Source organism: Rhinolophus hipposideros (assembly GCF_964194185.1).
Source record: "Rhinolophus hipposideros genome assembly, chromosome: 4".
NCBI classification, from domain to species: Eukaryota; Metazoa; Chordata; class Mammalia; order Chiroptera; family Rhinolophidae; genus Rhinolophus; species Rhinolophus hipposideros.
Genome location: NC_138050.1, coordinates 79133746 through 79150626, shown reverse-complemented (window position 1 = coordinate 79150626; position 16881 = coordinate 79133746). Strand labels below are relative to the sequence as shown.

Genomic DNA, 16881 nt, shown 5'->3' with positions numbered 1-16881 from the left:
GTGAGTGTGTGAGTGTGTGTGTGTGTGTGTGTGTGTGCGTGAGAGAGAGAGAGAGAGAGAGAGAGAGAGAGAGAGAGAGAGAGAGAGAGAGAGAGCTTCTGTGTTTCTGGCTCCTGTGAGATCAAAAAATGATATTACTTATAATCAAAAGCACCAAGACTTATTGGCTATTATTTCCTAAGTGCTTTTAAAACAGTCCATGTGCGCTTCTGAGGCACTTTTCTTTTTGAGTAAAATGGCCACCCACTAAACCCTGCTTGGTTTATCCCAGGCCCTGGTGCCAGATGGGGCCTCAGGAGCTGCATGGGCAGTTTCAGTTGGCACCGTCGCAGTTTAACATGTTATCTTTGATGATGGGTGTGGGAGTTGTTCTTTCTTGCTGGCACATCCTACGTTAAAGCAGTGCTAGACTTGCCAGTCTAGAAGACTGATGCTGGCCAATCAGATGTGCCTCTCGAGATTTCTAGGTTAACAAACCCACACTCAACTCCACAATGACGTCTCCCAATTTTTCATTTTTCTGTTGATAGATATGAAGAGTACTACGCAGGGGACCACACAGAGACAACAGGCTTTTCTTGAGTTGAACAAAAGAAGGACTTTCTTACAGGATAACAGCTGGATAAAGAACTGTTCTGCAGAAGAAAGGTAAGAGGGTCTGGAGTAGGTAGATGAGTAGAGAGAGAGAGAGCCATTCTCTGTTTGGGAAAATAATGGACTGAAAAGAAACTACTTTCCTTCTAAAACACTTTGTTGTCTGGCCTAATTTTTTAAACAAAAATTGGTAACATCAGATTTTCAAGGACATTACTACCTGGGGTAAAGGAATACCTACCTACCTTGTGCAATTGTACTTTACATATCAAGCATTACTCAGTCTCACAACAATTGCACAGGGTAGATATTCCATCCTGATTTTACAGATGAGGAATCTAGGCTCAGGACATTTAAGTAACTTGTCCAATGGAACGCTGCTGTTAAGTGGTGGAGTTGAGATTTTAACATGACCCATTGTCTTTCCCTTACACCCTGTTTTCAATCAGGAGCACCTTTACCCTCAGGGGATGTTTGGCAAGGTAGGGAGAGACATTTTTAGTTGTCAAAAATAGGGAGTACTCCTATCATCTGGTGGGTAGAGGCCAGTCGTGCTGCTAAACATCCTACAAAGCGCTGACACTTCCCAGAACAACAGACTATCAAACCATAATGTCAGTAGCACTGAAGTTCAGAAACCCTGTATTACAAGGTACTTACTCTCAATTTACTACTAAACTGTCTATGCATGGTTATTTGAGGAGTACATGAAGTCTGACCATTAAGTTCGCGAGCTTGTTGCTATGATGTTGCTAACTTTTTTGATATCAGGGGGATTATTCATTATAAATTTGTACCAATTGGACAAACCACTAACCAAGTTTACTATTTGGAAGCGCTGAAAAGGCTGTGTAAAAAAGACGAGCTGAACTTTCCGCCAATAATTCATGGCTCTTGTATCATGGCAATGTACCAGCTCACACAGCACTGTCTGTGAGGGACTTTTTAGCCAGTAAACAAAGAACTGTATTGGAACACCCTTCCTACTCACCTGATCTGGCCCCCAATGACTTCTTTCTTTACCCAAATATAAAGGAAATATTGAAAGGAAGACATTTGATGACATTCAGGACATTAAGGGTAATATGATGACAGCTCTGATGGCCATTCCAGAAAGAGTTCCAAAACTGCTTTGAAGGGTGGACTAGGTACTGGCATCAGTGCATAGCTTCCCAAGGGAAGTACTTTGAAGGTGACCGTAGTGATATTTACCAGTGAGGTTTGTAGCACTTTTTCTAGGATGAGTTCGCCAACTTAATTGTCCAACCTCATATTTGTAACTGTTAAATAAAAATGTCTATTGATTTCTATTAAATCTTATTATTTTATGGGACTATAGGGGTGTTCAGAGACCCACACTAACTTTTAGAGTTAATACTCTTGGACAACAATCATTTCCTTCTATAAAGCAACATTTATTGTTTCTGTCAGAGCCTAATATGGCATTTTTATTTTTTCTTAGTGGTAGAGTGATATGAAACGTAGATCATAAATTTTGGGTTGCAAATATTTGCACAGATGGGTGAGGATAGAGATGTCTAAGGCACATTGCAGTTGGCAGGAATGATGGTTTTCTGCCAGGCATGCCTCCTTAGAAAGACCCAGGGAAGCCAGTTCTGATGGCATGGCAGCTGCGGAATGAAGGGGAAATTAGCTCTGATGCTTCCCCCGCTCCCAGTGCTTCAGTTCTGGGCTATGTATTATGATTCTTCTTAGGTAAAAACACAATTGGTGTTTGCTACTCTCTCATAAGTTTAGGGAAGGGATACCAAGAGAGACGGAAAAGTTCTCTTGGGATTTTTGAGGGTGTATATTTGCTGCAATTGTTCTAGTTTCACTCTTCTTCTTTCTTTTTAATTATCTATTACAGTTCTTTTATAGCTTTATTATAAATGGTTTCAGAGTGTTGAGTAACGTTAGTAGAGCAGAATCAGGAGAAATGTGGTACTTCAGGTTTGGTTGGGTTGACATGGAAAAGGTTCAGGTACTCACTCTCTGCCTTGGCGTAAGGCCACAGGCTATACTACATGTTTTGACATTTCCTAAAATTGCCTGTGCTTTCAGGTCTGCTGTACAAAATAAGAGGGACATGGCTTTGGGATTTTATGTTTGAAGGTCTTTTACAGTGCTGCCCAGTAAAAAAAGCAATGGTTTGAAATAAAAAGATCTAGGTCCTATACTCCCCTCTGTCACTTGCTAATCTTTTGCCCTTAGGAAAGACACACAATCCCTGATCAATTTACTCATTTGTAATTGGATATGACAGTGTCTTCCCTGCCTAATTCTTAGGGTTATTTTAAAGACCAAACAAAGCAAACTATGTATTCTCATGGTTCAAAAATGAGTCTCCTGTGAATGATCAATTTCCATAACCACAAATATTGGTAATTATTTTCCTACTTTTTGTCAAGGAAAACTATCAAGTCCATAAAATGAAAATGTCCAGACGTAATGGGCTTAATTCAATGTAGAACATTTTTGTAGAAAACTTCTGCCTTCCTACAGAAAAGAACTCTTCTAACGTATACAATGTAGATGGCTTCATGTTCCCACACATGGAAGAAACAAAACAAAACAACAAACACTTATTCTATTATTGAATCACATGGAAATCTCATTGGATAAATTAGAATAATGATCATCTGTACTGACAAACTTGTTTTTTTCACCACGCTCTTTCCAGTAGTGACTGGTTATAATAAATAGTTGTGTTTTTATTTCTGAAGTAAAATGGATTAACCATGCCAAAAATTGTGAGCTCTTTCTCTTTTGTTTAGTGCTTACTAAATACTGTGGAAACCTTTCATGTGACTTAATTTTGTTCTTTCTCTGCAGAGACGAAAATTATGGTAGGGTGGTGCTCAGCCGACATAACTCCCATGATGCATTAGACAGGTGGGTGTTTCAGACAAATTACATCATTAGCAGAAACACAAAGACGGTAGTTTTTGAAAAGACTTGTTCAAGACAGGCTGGATGTTTGTGGCTACCCTCAGGCTTTTGCTGATGTGCTGGGCACGTGAATGAGACTCTGTGATGTTATCATTAGGTGTTTCCACAGGGCAAACTGTGCTTCTGCAGCTCCATGCCTTCCAGAACTACAGTTCATAGGCATAGAACCACCAATCCTCTACCACTCCTCCTCGCACCCTGGGAAAGGGAAAGAGTTCCCACAGAAACATGACCAGATAAAATATCTCTGAACCTTAAGAAAAGGAATCTGAAAATACAGACATATAAGCTCCAGAGTTCACTTGCTTTCTGGGAGAGTACACTTTTTAGAAATTTCTAGAAGACCAATACGTGATACTCAGTAACAACTACACTGACAAAGACAGGAGATTTCCTAATGACAAAGTAGGATAATTTAGACAAAGCCAGTAATCCCAATGATGGAAATAATTGAAGATTGATCAAAGAAATAGATAATAGTCTTGCCAAAACCACCTTTGCACTCACACACATGCAAACAACCACACCCATCAGAAGCACCCAATTATTTATCAGACACAAGTTTTATCTGGTCCAGTAGCCTGTGTGTCACCAAGAGGTACTTAGCAAAGGAGAGTGATTGTCTTTCATGGGATGGTCTTTAAAAAGTGAAGTCGCCTTGAATGTTCCTGTTCTGGAAACTTTTATTTGGGAATTTTTCTAAATCCTTTTAAACCTGTTCATAATGTTAACCTGTTCTAAGGGTACTGGGCTTGAAGCCCTTATACAAGGCACCTACTGGGTTTCCTGGTTCCCAGCCTCAGTTCATCTGACTGGCTGACTGTGATTTGGCAGATTCTACCTGTACCTGCTCCTCTGTCGTCACGATTCGGAAGATCATAGCCTTGCTCTCAGTTGCCCTCATTACCACCAAACAAAGGGAGCCTGATCATTTGAATCCAGCTACCCATGGAAATCGCCCCCTCCATGTTATTTGCCTTGCTGTGGAACTATTAAAGAACAAACATAATATGTTTCCCCAGAAATAAGACCTAACTGGAAAATAAGCCCTAGCGTGATTTTTTCAGGATGACATCCCCTGAACATAAGCCTTAATGCGTCTTTTGGAGCAAACCTTAATATAAAACCCAGCCTTATTTTCGGGGAAATGTGGTACTTGTTTTGAAGTGTGACGGAAAACTAAGCTTTGTGTTCTCAGGGTGTTTTAGGATTACAAAAAATGAATGCCTTCTGCGCTTATTTTATATATATATATATGAAACTACATTGGTTTCCTGAACCTTTCCAGTTAGTGGACAGCATTTTGGCTAAAACAGCACACTGAGCTTTTATTGTCAATAACAAAAATCTTTAAGTCTGAGAGACATTTTCCATTTGACCTACAGCCAGTGTCTCAAACTACATTTTCCTAAAAGGGTAGATTATATTTTTCCTTGCACTTGCTAATGTGGATGCCACTTGATGCTTTTCTGCCTTTTTCAGAGGCTGTGTCCACTTTGGTGTTCACTCAACACCACTTTTGAGCACCTACTATGTGCTGACATTGTGCCAGACGCTGGGAATACAAAGATACATAAGACACCCCCTTTGACCTTAAGGAACTCTCATGGCAAAAGATGGATCCATAAACTAAAATACTAAATAAAATTGGCCATGGAAAGTGCTCTTGTAGAACTGTGTGAGAGTGCTGTGGGAATAGAGAGGAGGAAGAGACTAACTCTGCTTCAATACATTGGAGATCTCACCGAGGAAGTAGTTATTCGTGGTGCTGCTGCTCCTTGAAGGAGGAGGAGGAAAGGGTTCCAAGTAGGAATGGGTGGCTGGTGGGCATGTGGCACAGAAAGAAGTGTTTCCGGCAGGAGTGACAATGTGTGCAAAGAGCTCCCCATGAGCAGAGACTGAAAATAAAGGAAAAAGAAAGCAAACAATATGTTCTCATCACCCTAGATAACAAGTTTCATAGTATCGCAAACCAGGGAATTTTAGTGTGTATTTCTCTGCCAAATCACTAAAGCATGTCAAATAAGCCTGACAGCACAAATCGTACCTGCAGAGAGGCCTGCTGTGAGCCAGATGCTGTTGTTAAGTTCTGGAAACAAAACAAAATCCCTGCTTTCATAAGACTTGCATCCTAGTTGAAAGTGAAGGACGAAGAGATAGACTAAAAAGAAATGAACACAGTATAATATATTGTGTTGTGGTAAGTGGCTGGAAGAATAAAGCCAGCTATAAGATGTAGTGTGATCATGTGTGAGAAGGAGCTGTTTCATGGAAGGGGGTCAGAGAGCCCCGCACTACTGATTTATATTCATGCCTTACACATGATGGTGAACCATATACCGTGATTTCACTCTCAGCATCCTTAAAAACTCGAGGAATTGCATTAGTCATTTTTCTTTACTTTTTGTCTGGCCTGAACTGACACTGTTCCCTCTACCACTGTTTGAAAATGTTTCCATCAATTTATTCTCCCAGGACCAGATCTCACTGCACCTCACCCATAAAGCCTCCTCTGATCTCTATCTCTGGAAATAAGCTTTCTTAACTTAGCACTTCCTTGCACTTTACTTGGTCCTCTTTTCTGACAGTGACCACTTCGAATGTGCACGTCTCATTTGTCCCTCTAGCTCTGTGTGTGTTGGGTCCACAGTCATTTCATTTTTTGTTTTCTCGTTGTCATCAGTCCAGAGCGTTGTATATTATCTCCAAATATTTGCTTAATAAAAATGTGCGACAGCAAGTTAAAATTAAATCTTAAATATACTGTTTTAGTACTTTTCTCTGATTTAATACCTTTGATCTGTCAGCTTCAAATGATGTGTTCATATGCGAACACAGTGGCGGTATCATTCTCTGAAGAGCTTGCTTTGCTTGTATCACAGGGTTATAAAGGCATTAAACAGGACTCTTTTTTCTGATTGATCATTCTGATTAAGATATTTCCACTGCTTTGATGATCTTAATTCCTTCTGTTGAGCTTTCTAGCCTCTCTTCCCTTATTTTCTTTTCTACCCTTTCCATTTTTTTTCTGTTTATTTGTCTTTCTCAACTCTCTCTGCCTTCTGTCTCTCCTCTCCCTAGTTCTCCATATCTCTTCTCCCTTCTCCTCTCCTTCCAACATCTATCTGTTCTTTCTTCTCCCATTTTCTTCTTTTCATTTATTTCCAGCTTTTCCTGGTTCTTTCCTTCCTTTCTTCCCTCTCCCTGACTCCCCTGTGCCAGCAAGTTCTCCTCTTTCAACCCTGTCCACGGTGCTGAACCTTAAATAAAGCAATTTGTAGTTAGCCTGTTGTGCTGGCTTGCGATGCTGCTAAAACTTTGTCCATGAAACAGCTGATTTTAAGGGATCAAGTTCCTATTATGTAAAAATCAACAATACTGACAGGAGTACATATTGGTTGTTAGCCATCTTGCGTGTTGAGTTGTTTCTTTTATTTATCCATATTCCCAAATTGAGTATGTTACATTTTAGCTAGAAATAATTGGACTTAGAAAAGAATTCCTTTGTTAGCGGAAGGACTTGAGTTTGCCATAATTTGTTCTATCCAAGTCAAAACCTTGGACTATTTGGACACTCTAAATATGTCTTTTCTTGGTAACATATACATCTTCTACTTAATAGTCCAAAACTATCAAACGCATGATAGGATTTTTTAAACTATTTTTTGTATTTTATTTGATCTTTTTGTAATTATGTTTTGCTACAGGAAAACAAATGAGATACATGAGCTGAAGGCCACAATTAGTCGGTACAGATCTGATGACACTTTGGACAGGTAAGGTGTTTTTGAACTATGTAAGCAGAATGCGTAACATATATTAAATCCCGTTTTTTATAAAGCATGAGATATTGAAATGTTTACCAAGGTAAGCTTTGAACCATGATATTTTATCCCCAGGGACAGAAGGGTTATAAAGATTAAATTATCTTCTTCAACACTCACAAAATCTTGACTAAATAGCACTATTTTCCTAAAATCCTGCTAAGAGTAGAGAGAAAAAATTCTGAAGAAACTGGTTTTTGTATAGGTAGGGGAGCGCTCAGTGGAATCAGTTCCATTTAAAATGGAGAATATAGATATTTTTGTGAATACGAGGAGTCAGTCCTTATTCTAACATTTGGTCTTTCCATCCTGATGGTAATTTCTCTACAACTACTTTATGGAGAGACTGTAAATTTTAATAACACAACAGGTTTGATCCACTCTAGGATAAAGACATTAACTCTTTACTTTAGAAAGTAAAACAGTCTTTCGGGACTGGAGTTATCGTATGGCTTACAGAATGTGTCCATGATGTTGTTAGTCCCTCTTACACAGAGGGAAAGGGAAAGGGCTCCTCTCTATAGAGAAAATTGAGAAAGTCTATTCAGGTTGAGGTGTAAATGCTACAGATCACATTTCAATTTTATATTTAGTAGACATGCTTAGTAAGCATAAGAAAAGAGTAAAGTTAAATCTTTAACCGGAATCTAAGCATGATGGACACCTGAGGCCATTGATAGTTAAGGTCACTCCCTGTGGTTAAACATGTGCTGCTATTGTAAACAAAAATGTCACCTGCTGCATTTTAAGCAGATATGCTGAAACTTATGGCATCTCGTAGATTCTATGTGCTGACCATGCCAGTGTTAATCAATGTAGCACATGTATGTACTTTACTCATAGGTTTTCAGAGTCAGGATCCCTAAAGGAGGACGATTATCACTGGTATCCCTAAGGGGTTGACTTCTCTCTTGTAATGAACAGCCTTGGCAAAGATGAGTTTGTAGAAGTATATGTACGAGATCTCATCTCCACAGCACTGAGTGGAGAGAGGAGTCAAAATACCTCTGTCCACTCACCTTGGCCTTGCAGGATGTCCTATTGCACCATGAATTGAAGAAGGAAACCCTATTTCTAGGAATGAATTTGAAAGTGAGATATTTACGCCTCAAGGAAGCTAAGTATGTGGCAGTCTTTGCAGGTTGTGTATTTAAAAGTTTATGTCGGGCCAGTCAAGAGAGCCTTGGGATGTTAGCAACAGGCTAGACCAGACTTTACAGGCAAACTAGCTGACTCCCCCTCAGCTTCAGCTGCAAATGAGAATCACTGTGGGAGCTTCAAAACTTGATTGATAACTTGTTCCCACCACCTCTCATCCCCCAGATTCTGATTTAATTAGTCTGAGGTGGGACCCAGACATTTTTGAAAGCTTATAAAGTGATTCTAATGTGAATTAAGAACCACCAATGAGTCCCCAAATTGAGAACCACCAATTAGCCCCAAACCTTCATTTTATACTCGAGACAATGAAGCCAAAGATCACCTATTTTATTTACAAAGAGGTTCAGTGACATGTTTGGGAGAAATAATGCTGGTCATCTCATTCCCCAGGCAGCTCTGTCTCCCAACAGAAAGCTATGTCTCTCAAAGTCTGGAAACAAATATAAGGGAGAGGACACAGAGGTCAGTAAGGAAAGGCTAAAGGCTAGTCCTGTGAACAGGAGTTGGTCTCCATAATGCAGGCCGCTCCAAATGCAAGATGTGAAAACAGTTTAGGAGGAAGATGATCAACTATATCTGGTGCGTGAGTGTATGTGCATTTCAATAATGATGTGTTTATTTTAAATGAGTGTGAGAAAGGTACTGAGTTTACATTTGAAGGGTTCCCTTTAAAAATGGACATAGGTAGGTAAAAATAAGAGGTGTTCTAAAGAAACATAAGTAAATAATAGTGTAGGTAGCGTATTACATGGCCCAAATCCTGAAGGTGGTTTAATGACTAATTTGGAAAACCTAGGTTAGGGTGACCTCTAGTGTTCTGTCGTGGAAGTGTACGTTTTCCTGTGGTTCTTTTGATAATACCGCCCATTACATTGGGTATTTCCTGTCTCCAAGACTGATTCCAATTAAAACAACTTATTTCATATCACAAGTTGGCAGTAACTTAATTTCCAAGAGAAGCACAAAGTTCATCTCTAAGTAATAAGAAATTGACGTATATTGGAATGGTGGTTTCCAGTTCTCCAGGCCTATCATTCATAGGCCGATGCCCCTAGTGGAAATGAAGAATAATGACTAAAGGAAGACATGCTGACCTAATACATGAGTGGTGGGAGAAGCACACTGTAGAATCGGGCCCTCAGGAAACACTGGAGTTAGATTACTTCCTAGTTGCACAGCCAAGAGAAAGTCATCTGCCTTCTCTGAGATTCCATTTTTTCCACCTATGAAATGAAAATAATTATGCCTACCTTGTAGGGATGTTCCAAAGAGTAGAGGAAAATGTGTAAAATGAGCAGCAAAGAGTAGTAGATACCTATTTTTTAATATCACATGCAATTCTGCCCACAAAGGTTTACCCTGTAGAATTTTGATGCAATTCATTTGACTGTAACATCAGAGCTCACCTTTATTTAAATCTTGAGGATGTTTGATATTAAGGTTCTGTTTGCTTTAGACTGATTGTTGCTTTCAGTGTTACAGAGTACCAGTTTCCCAAGATTATTTTTATTTTATATGAAGGTCTCATAGACACCTATAAAATAAAGTCTGAGTAGAGTTTCTAAGCAACATTTACGATTTAAGTTACCTGTCATCTTCCTTGTGGTATTCACAGAGGTTTACAGCAGAGCCCTTTAAATATAAACATATCGGAGGCGGGGGATATGTTCATAGTCTTTTGGCCTGGTGATCACTTTAGATAAGAGTATTTTTTATACATGGATTCTAAAATTCTGCACAAGCTGATGCCTGTATTGTGAGCAGTCTGTTGAGAATGTAGAGCTCTAGAGGATGCCAGCCTTCCTTTTTGCATTCAAGAGTTATCAGTTTGTGGTATTATTTACCACAAACAGAAACTGTGTTTGGAGTTGACTCACAAAATTTTAATGTTGTTTACCAAATGTTTTAGTTACACATGTCAAAATGACATCTCGGAATTAAAATTATTTTAAACTTATGAAAATAATGTCACATTTTTTCCTAATAACTTTTTTTTTTTTAGAGTGAGGCAACTTAGTGTCCATCCTCCCAGGAATAGTTTATATAAAGGCCTGTAATAAAGTTGATGGTAAAAGTGAAAGTTTAGAGAAAGTTGTAGTAGACCCATAGTGTGGGATAAACAGGAGAGTCTTGCTGACCTTTTGTTTTCCTGACCCTAATTTTGCTACATCCTAGTTTTGTGCAAGCCTGAAAAATGCTCCAGAAGACTGCTTCATGTCTCAGAAAGAACTTTTCTGTTTGGTGTAAGTGAGGGAAGAAAAGTAACAGGAGCTGCAATTATGAGATCCTGCCATGGGCATGGAAATACCAGGATTCCTAATTTGTCGTTTCTGACCCATGGGACAAAAAACACCCCTTTTGCAGACTTTCCCCTCCTTGAAGAGACCTGAGATTAGAGAGATGAACCCCTCTGATGGCCAGTAGGCCTTATTAACAAAATGTGTTAGTCAAAGTAAATTAATTTGCTAGGGTAGAATAAGTTCCTTCTCTTGCTCCCACAGCACTGGGGTTCAGTACAGCAGATTGCTGCTTGCTTTCATCAGACTCTAATATGATTAGCTGGAAGAGTAGGGAACATCTTTGCTCCATGAAATGACTCAGGGACCTAAGTTCTTTCCATGTTTTAATGCTGCCACCTTCAATCCTTCGGCACCAAAACCCTAGTGGAAAAATAAGAAAGAGCACTGAGGATCACTCAAGTGGTTTCAGGATGAGTCTGGAAGTGGCAGACAACATTTCTGCCCGCATTTTTTAGAGTTCAATCGCATGGTCTAACTTAATTGCAATGAAGATTGAGAAATGTGGTCTTCCTATGTGCTCAAAAGGAAAATAAAATGAGTTTGGCAAACACATAGCATTGTCTATGCCACAAAACATTAAAAAAAGAAAAAAAATGTCTTCTATTGATATATTTTACCAACCTAGGAAGTACTGCCATTGGCTGTATATATTAGTAAACAATAAGTAATATAAAATAGTTAATGTGTTAAATGTCTAGTAATTCAGAAAGGCTACTTGAAAAGCATAAACTTTAAAAATTCCAAACTCTATCAAAATACTCTTATAAATAGATTTTGTCACAAGTGACTTATTTATTGTAAATTTTCTAAAATGTAACATCTGAAAAACATTTCTTTTTTAGTAGAAAAAAGTTACATTGTGAGGGTATTCTAGCACAAAAGAGGTCTAAAAACAGTTTAATAATATAATGTTCATCCAGACTTTTGTCTTCTTTCGTTATAAAGGATCTCAGACAGACATCATGCTGCCAAAACGTATAAGGCCAAAACCTTGGATAACCAACTAACCAATAGGTACCAGTATTTACTAACTTTGGGAAAAACTCAAGTACAATATTTTTCTAAGAATTATTTATTTACTCACAATTCTTTGAACCTACTTAATATCTTTCTGTAAATTCTTATCCTCTATTTTTTTTTTTTAAACACAAAAAGTGTGGAGTAAAAACCTTTATTCCTACTCATGGTTAGAGAAAAATAAAACCTTGTTGCATGACTTAAAAATCAAAAGAGCTCGTGAGGGGTATAAATATGTAATCATTATGTTGTTTTGTACACCTGAAACTAATGAAAAAAAAAAGAAAAAGAAATCAAGAGAGCTCATTGCTTCAGGCTATTATTCTTATCACGTTTATGTTTCTTTTTAAGTTATCCTGATGGAAAGATTATGAAATACATGTAAATGTCAATTTTCCATTCTTACTGCTAAAGAAAATTACTGACCTCAACAAATAAAAATATTGGGTTTAAAAGATACTAAGTTTTCTGAAAGAAAACAATAGCTTTTGCAATCTAGTACAAGATGTAAAAAGATCATGAAATCACCTTACCAAATTTATTCAAATACTGATGTTTTCTTTTACTTTTTCTCAAATAATGTCTAACCCTCCATAATAACTCTAAATTCATAGACAATTGCAAATAGATGTAGGTATTAATTCTTCGTTGTTTCTCAGACTTTTGCCTTTTATTTTTCTTTCCAGATACATGCCTGCATTTAGATCACCAGAAGCAAGAAAAACGTATGTTCTTTTCTAACTGAAGCTACATTTTAAGAATAAAGTATATTTCTTCATATGTGTTCAAGAAAAACCAGGATATATCGCCCTCAGGCCCAAGTTTCATTGTAATGTAGCCAAATCCCTATTGTGTGAGCAGAGTTAAATACTAGAAAGACTAAAATGGTCTGCAAAGCTTCCAATATTTACTACGTGGACTTTAACAGAAAAGTTTGCCAACCTCTGCTCTAATCAAAGACCAAAGCTTAATTCATTTTTTTTTCAAATCTGTATTACGCATGCCTCCCAAGATACCCATCCCATCTACAACTCAATTGAGTCATGAAATCATGGGTTTGTTCATCTATTTGTTCAATCTATTTAGATGAAATATATTTTCCCTGGAATGTACTACTGGCAGTTTTAAACTCCCCAAACTAGGCAGAGTTTGAAAACTTAATTAGTCTTTAAATTTGTATTTACAAATAAAGCAATTTTCACTGGACCACACCTCTCAGGAGTTGAAACAGGCCTGATCACTTGCATTTTTCTGAGGGTCTGTGTATATCAATAACTGCTAGAGATTAAAAATGGTGCGGTTTTTAAATGTTTTCTTAAACTAGCTAGTGCTTTCAATGCAAAAACATTGCAATCTAATTCTGTTTGTTCCAATATAATTACAGGATTAATTATATACATAAATATACATAAATATATATACATATACATAAATATATATACATATACATAAATATATATACATATACATAAATATATATACATATACACCTATACCTCCATAGCACACCCAAATTGATCGGTCTGGATTTCAGACACACAGTTAAGGTCACATGATGAATGGTGTCTTCATTCAATTCCCTCAGTTTTAGTTACTTAGATGAGAGCCTGTCAATTTATAAAGTGCATAAAATGAGGAAGAACTCTTTTTGTTGTCCTGTTTTCAAGTGAATCATTTTGTGGCAGACAGAGAGCAGGTGACAATGTGAGGAGATTATAAAACCTTTAAAAGTGGGATAGAATGTAAACATTTCAGGAATGTGATGACTTGTTCTTGTGATTATATAGGCAACCTGGAAGTTTTTTCAGCACAAGCGCCACCAGCACCCCAGCTTCCACCTCTGTTACAAGCCCTGTAAAGAAAAAGAGGTACAGTGGGCTTGTTGCTTCTGCCTCTTGCCAATATTCTGTCAAGGATTGTTCTTTATTAATTTCTGAACCAAATAATCTACCAAGGACCCCATGCCCTTCTGCCTTGTTCCGTCCTCCCTTCCCAGGGACCCAGCGTCTAGTGGTTTCTGTTGTCCTCAAATGTTGGTCTTCTTTCCCCCAATCTCCTTTCCAAATATGCAGGCTTTTCTCCAGTTCTCTTAGGGTCTTGAATATCTAGGTAACGTTACTGATGATAGAGACAAGACATTAAAAGATCAACTATTTCAGGGATCACATTTTGACACAGTCCAATGATAGCAAATGCCTTACCCTGAAATCGTGACTGTGGTGTGGCCATCTGTCGCCATGCTTCTGCGACTAGCCTTCCCGGTGGTCACCTCCCATGCACTATGGATTGGGCTGATCCTACTTCCAACTATGGAGTCACAGGCTCTATTCCAAGACATGGATCTGCCTTCTGCTCCAAGTTCCCCTGTGTGGCCTCCCCTATTCTGCCTGTGCTGAGTTCTGTGTACCAGGAGGCATGGAGAAGTCCTGGACACATGGTGACAGAATATTCTTCATGAGACAGAATGGGATGGTGAAAGCATTTTTTGCATCCTGAGGAGAACACAGTGCTCCTGCATCATGATGCTAATGAAATGCAAGCATTTGCGAACCTCAGTGATTTTCACATTCATTTTCTTTGCCTGCACCTAGGACCATGCTTGGTATAGGGTAGGTGCTCAGTGTTTGTTGACGGACTGGCTGACTGCCATAGGCCTCCTAGAGAGAAATGGCCGATACTATTTTTCCTATAGTTGGAATTCTGTTTGTACCTGCAGAGTCTCAGAAAATGTGATAATCTTTCTCTTAGACCCAAATTTCATACGCCCTGACCCTTTGTTTGGAACAGATTCCTAAAATCAGAGGGAAAATTTAAGGTCAGTTAATTCTGTCTCCGTCCCAGTGCAACATTTCCCTGATAGCTCAGGGATAGTTCAGGACCACTGGAGCCAGCAACACGACTCTCACTTCTTTGACCAGCTTGAGGAGCATCTACTGCTTACACAGAGGTGAAATCTGCTTTGATCTATCCCATCTCATCTTAGTTCAATCCTGTGGTGCCTCAAAAAATACAGGCTGCTTTAAGAAATTTTGTTTTGTTTTTAGTACTCCGGGTATAAGGACACCAGAAATACTTAGAGAACAGGGTTTTCTCTTAGGAGTGGAACTGCTCTGCTTCCAGACTGAGGTTCTTTTTAAAGGCACTGGATGTACAGGGGTTATAAAGAAAGAGGGAGAATCTACCAATCCTGAAATTTCTGAAGGTTCAGATGTCAGTGCTGGCTGCAGATCTGGGCATCGTTCCCTGTTCCCTTTTCATGTTGTGCTACGTACTTTCCTAGCTCCCATTTTCTTCTTCGAGAGGACAAAATGTAGTCTCTGAGTTCAGGTTGGTAAGAACAAGCTGAGTCAATTTAACCATGCTTTCCTCTTCTAAAAGATAGGCTGGCTATTGTTTGTTTTTCCACTGTAAATACCAGAAAATTTTGATCCTCCCCACTCCGAACGCATATGTTTGCTAAAACTTTGAAGCCATCTTTCTTCCATCGTGGAGAATCAATTATTTTACTCAGTCGCTTTTGTCTTGACAAAATGGAATATTATTCTACTTTGCAGCACATCTTTTTATCAGACACTTGGCTTCATTTTTCTCCTGATGGGTATTTTTAAAATGCTCATAAAATTATTGGACAGTAAAAGAAAATTCTCGTTCTAAGTCTTTCTTTTCGTTTTTCTTTTCTTTTTTTACTTGACCTCATGACAAATAGATATATGCATAGCTATCTATCTATCTATCTATCTATCTATCTATCTATCTATCTATCTATCTATCTATATACATTTCTCTATCTTTGTCTCTATATAGATAAGTTAAATCACAGATAAGTTGTACCATATCTCTATAGAGATAGAGATAGAGATAGCAATAGATGTATACCTACTTAAGTGTTTTGAAGAGGGTGAAGGACACAGACAGGACTTTGAAAGGAAACACAGATGTGTAATTGGCTGTCTCTTGCACTCCTTTCAGTGACCCTACGCTGAAAACCTCTAATGTACATGTGTGGTCCTGGAGTCTCCACTGTGACTTTTTTTACACTTTCAACTTACTTTTACAGCAGAATTTATTTATTTGTTTATTTAATTAATTGTTTATTTTTTTAGAGTTGACATGCAATGTTATATTAGTTTCAGGTGTACAACATAGTGATTAGACATTATGTACCTTACAAAGTGTAAGGCTAGTGCCCACAAGGCTCCATACATAGTTATTATAATATTATTGACTATATTCCCTATGCTGCACTTTACACACCTGTGATTAATTTTATAATGGGCAGTTTGTACTTCTTAATACCCTTCACTTTTTTCACCCATCCCTCCACCCCTCTACCTTCTGGCAACTATCAGTTTGTTGTCTGTACCTATGAGTTTGTTTCTGTGTTGTTTTGTGTGTTCATTTGTTTTGTATTTTAGATTTCACAGATAAGTTAAATCATATGGTATTTGTCTTTCTCTGTTTGATTTATTTTACTTAGCATAATACCCTCTAGGTCCATCCACGTTGTTGCAGATGGTAAGATTTCATTCTTTTTTATGGCTGAGTAACAGTCCATTATATATATGTGCCACATTCTCTTTATCCATTTGTCTACTGACGGACACCTAGGTTGCTTCCATATCTTGGCTGTTGTAAATAATGCTGCAATGAACATAGGCGTTTGAATTAGTGTTTTCACTAATTCAGTTTCTTCTGATAAATACCTGTAGGTGGGATTGCTGGATCATATGGTAGTTCTATTTTTAATTTTTTGAGAAATCTCTGTACTGTCTTTCATAGTGGTTGCACCATTTTACGTTTCCACCAGCAGTGCACACGGGGGCATCTTGGGCGGGGCTCTGGTGCTGGCTGAGGCCAGCTACCATTTGTGCCGGTCTTGAGGCTGCTTGATATGAACTGCACTGCAAGCCAAGCAAGGCCGTCACTTACGTGGAGCTAGATGCTGTGTGGGAGAGACTGCAGTGTGAGCAGAGGTTGGCTGATGCTTGTGTAGAGCGTCTGGAGCCTCTGGAAGCGGCTCTGGCTGGTGATTG

The 16881-nt window shown here is 38.4% G+C and overlaps 1 protein-coding gene across 22 annotated transcripts in view; it reads left to right on the top strand.

Annotated features, from left to right (window-relative positions):
* The window catches only part of SCEL (sciellin), a 103663-nt gene that overhangs the window by 15132 nt on the left and 71650 nt on the right, over positions 1–16881 (top strand). For 11 of the 22 annotated variants that reach the window (XM_081045951.1, XM_081045955.1, XM_081045943.1 and 8 more), the window contains 6 exons: positions 531–648; positions 3430–3489; positions 7254–7322; positions 11777–11845; positions 12535–12573; positions 13636–13716. In XM_081045951.1, the coding sequence (XP_080902077.1) occupies positions 531–648; positions 3430–3489; positions 7254–7322; positions 11777–11845; positions 12535–12573; positions 13636–13716 (436 nt within the window). The remainder of the gene's footprint in view (positions 1–530; positions 649–3429; positions 3490–7253; positions 7323–11776; positions 11846–12534; positions 12574–13635; positions 13717–16881) is intronic. The other 11 variants (XM_081045949.1, XM_081045944.1, XM_081045945.1 and 8 more) reach the window with 1 other exon arrangement.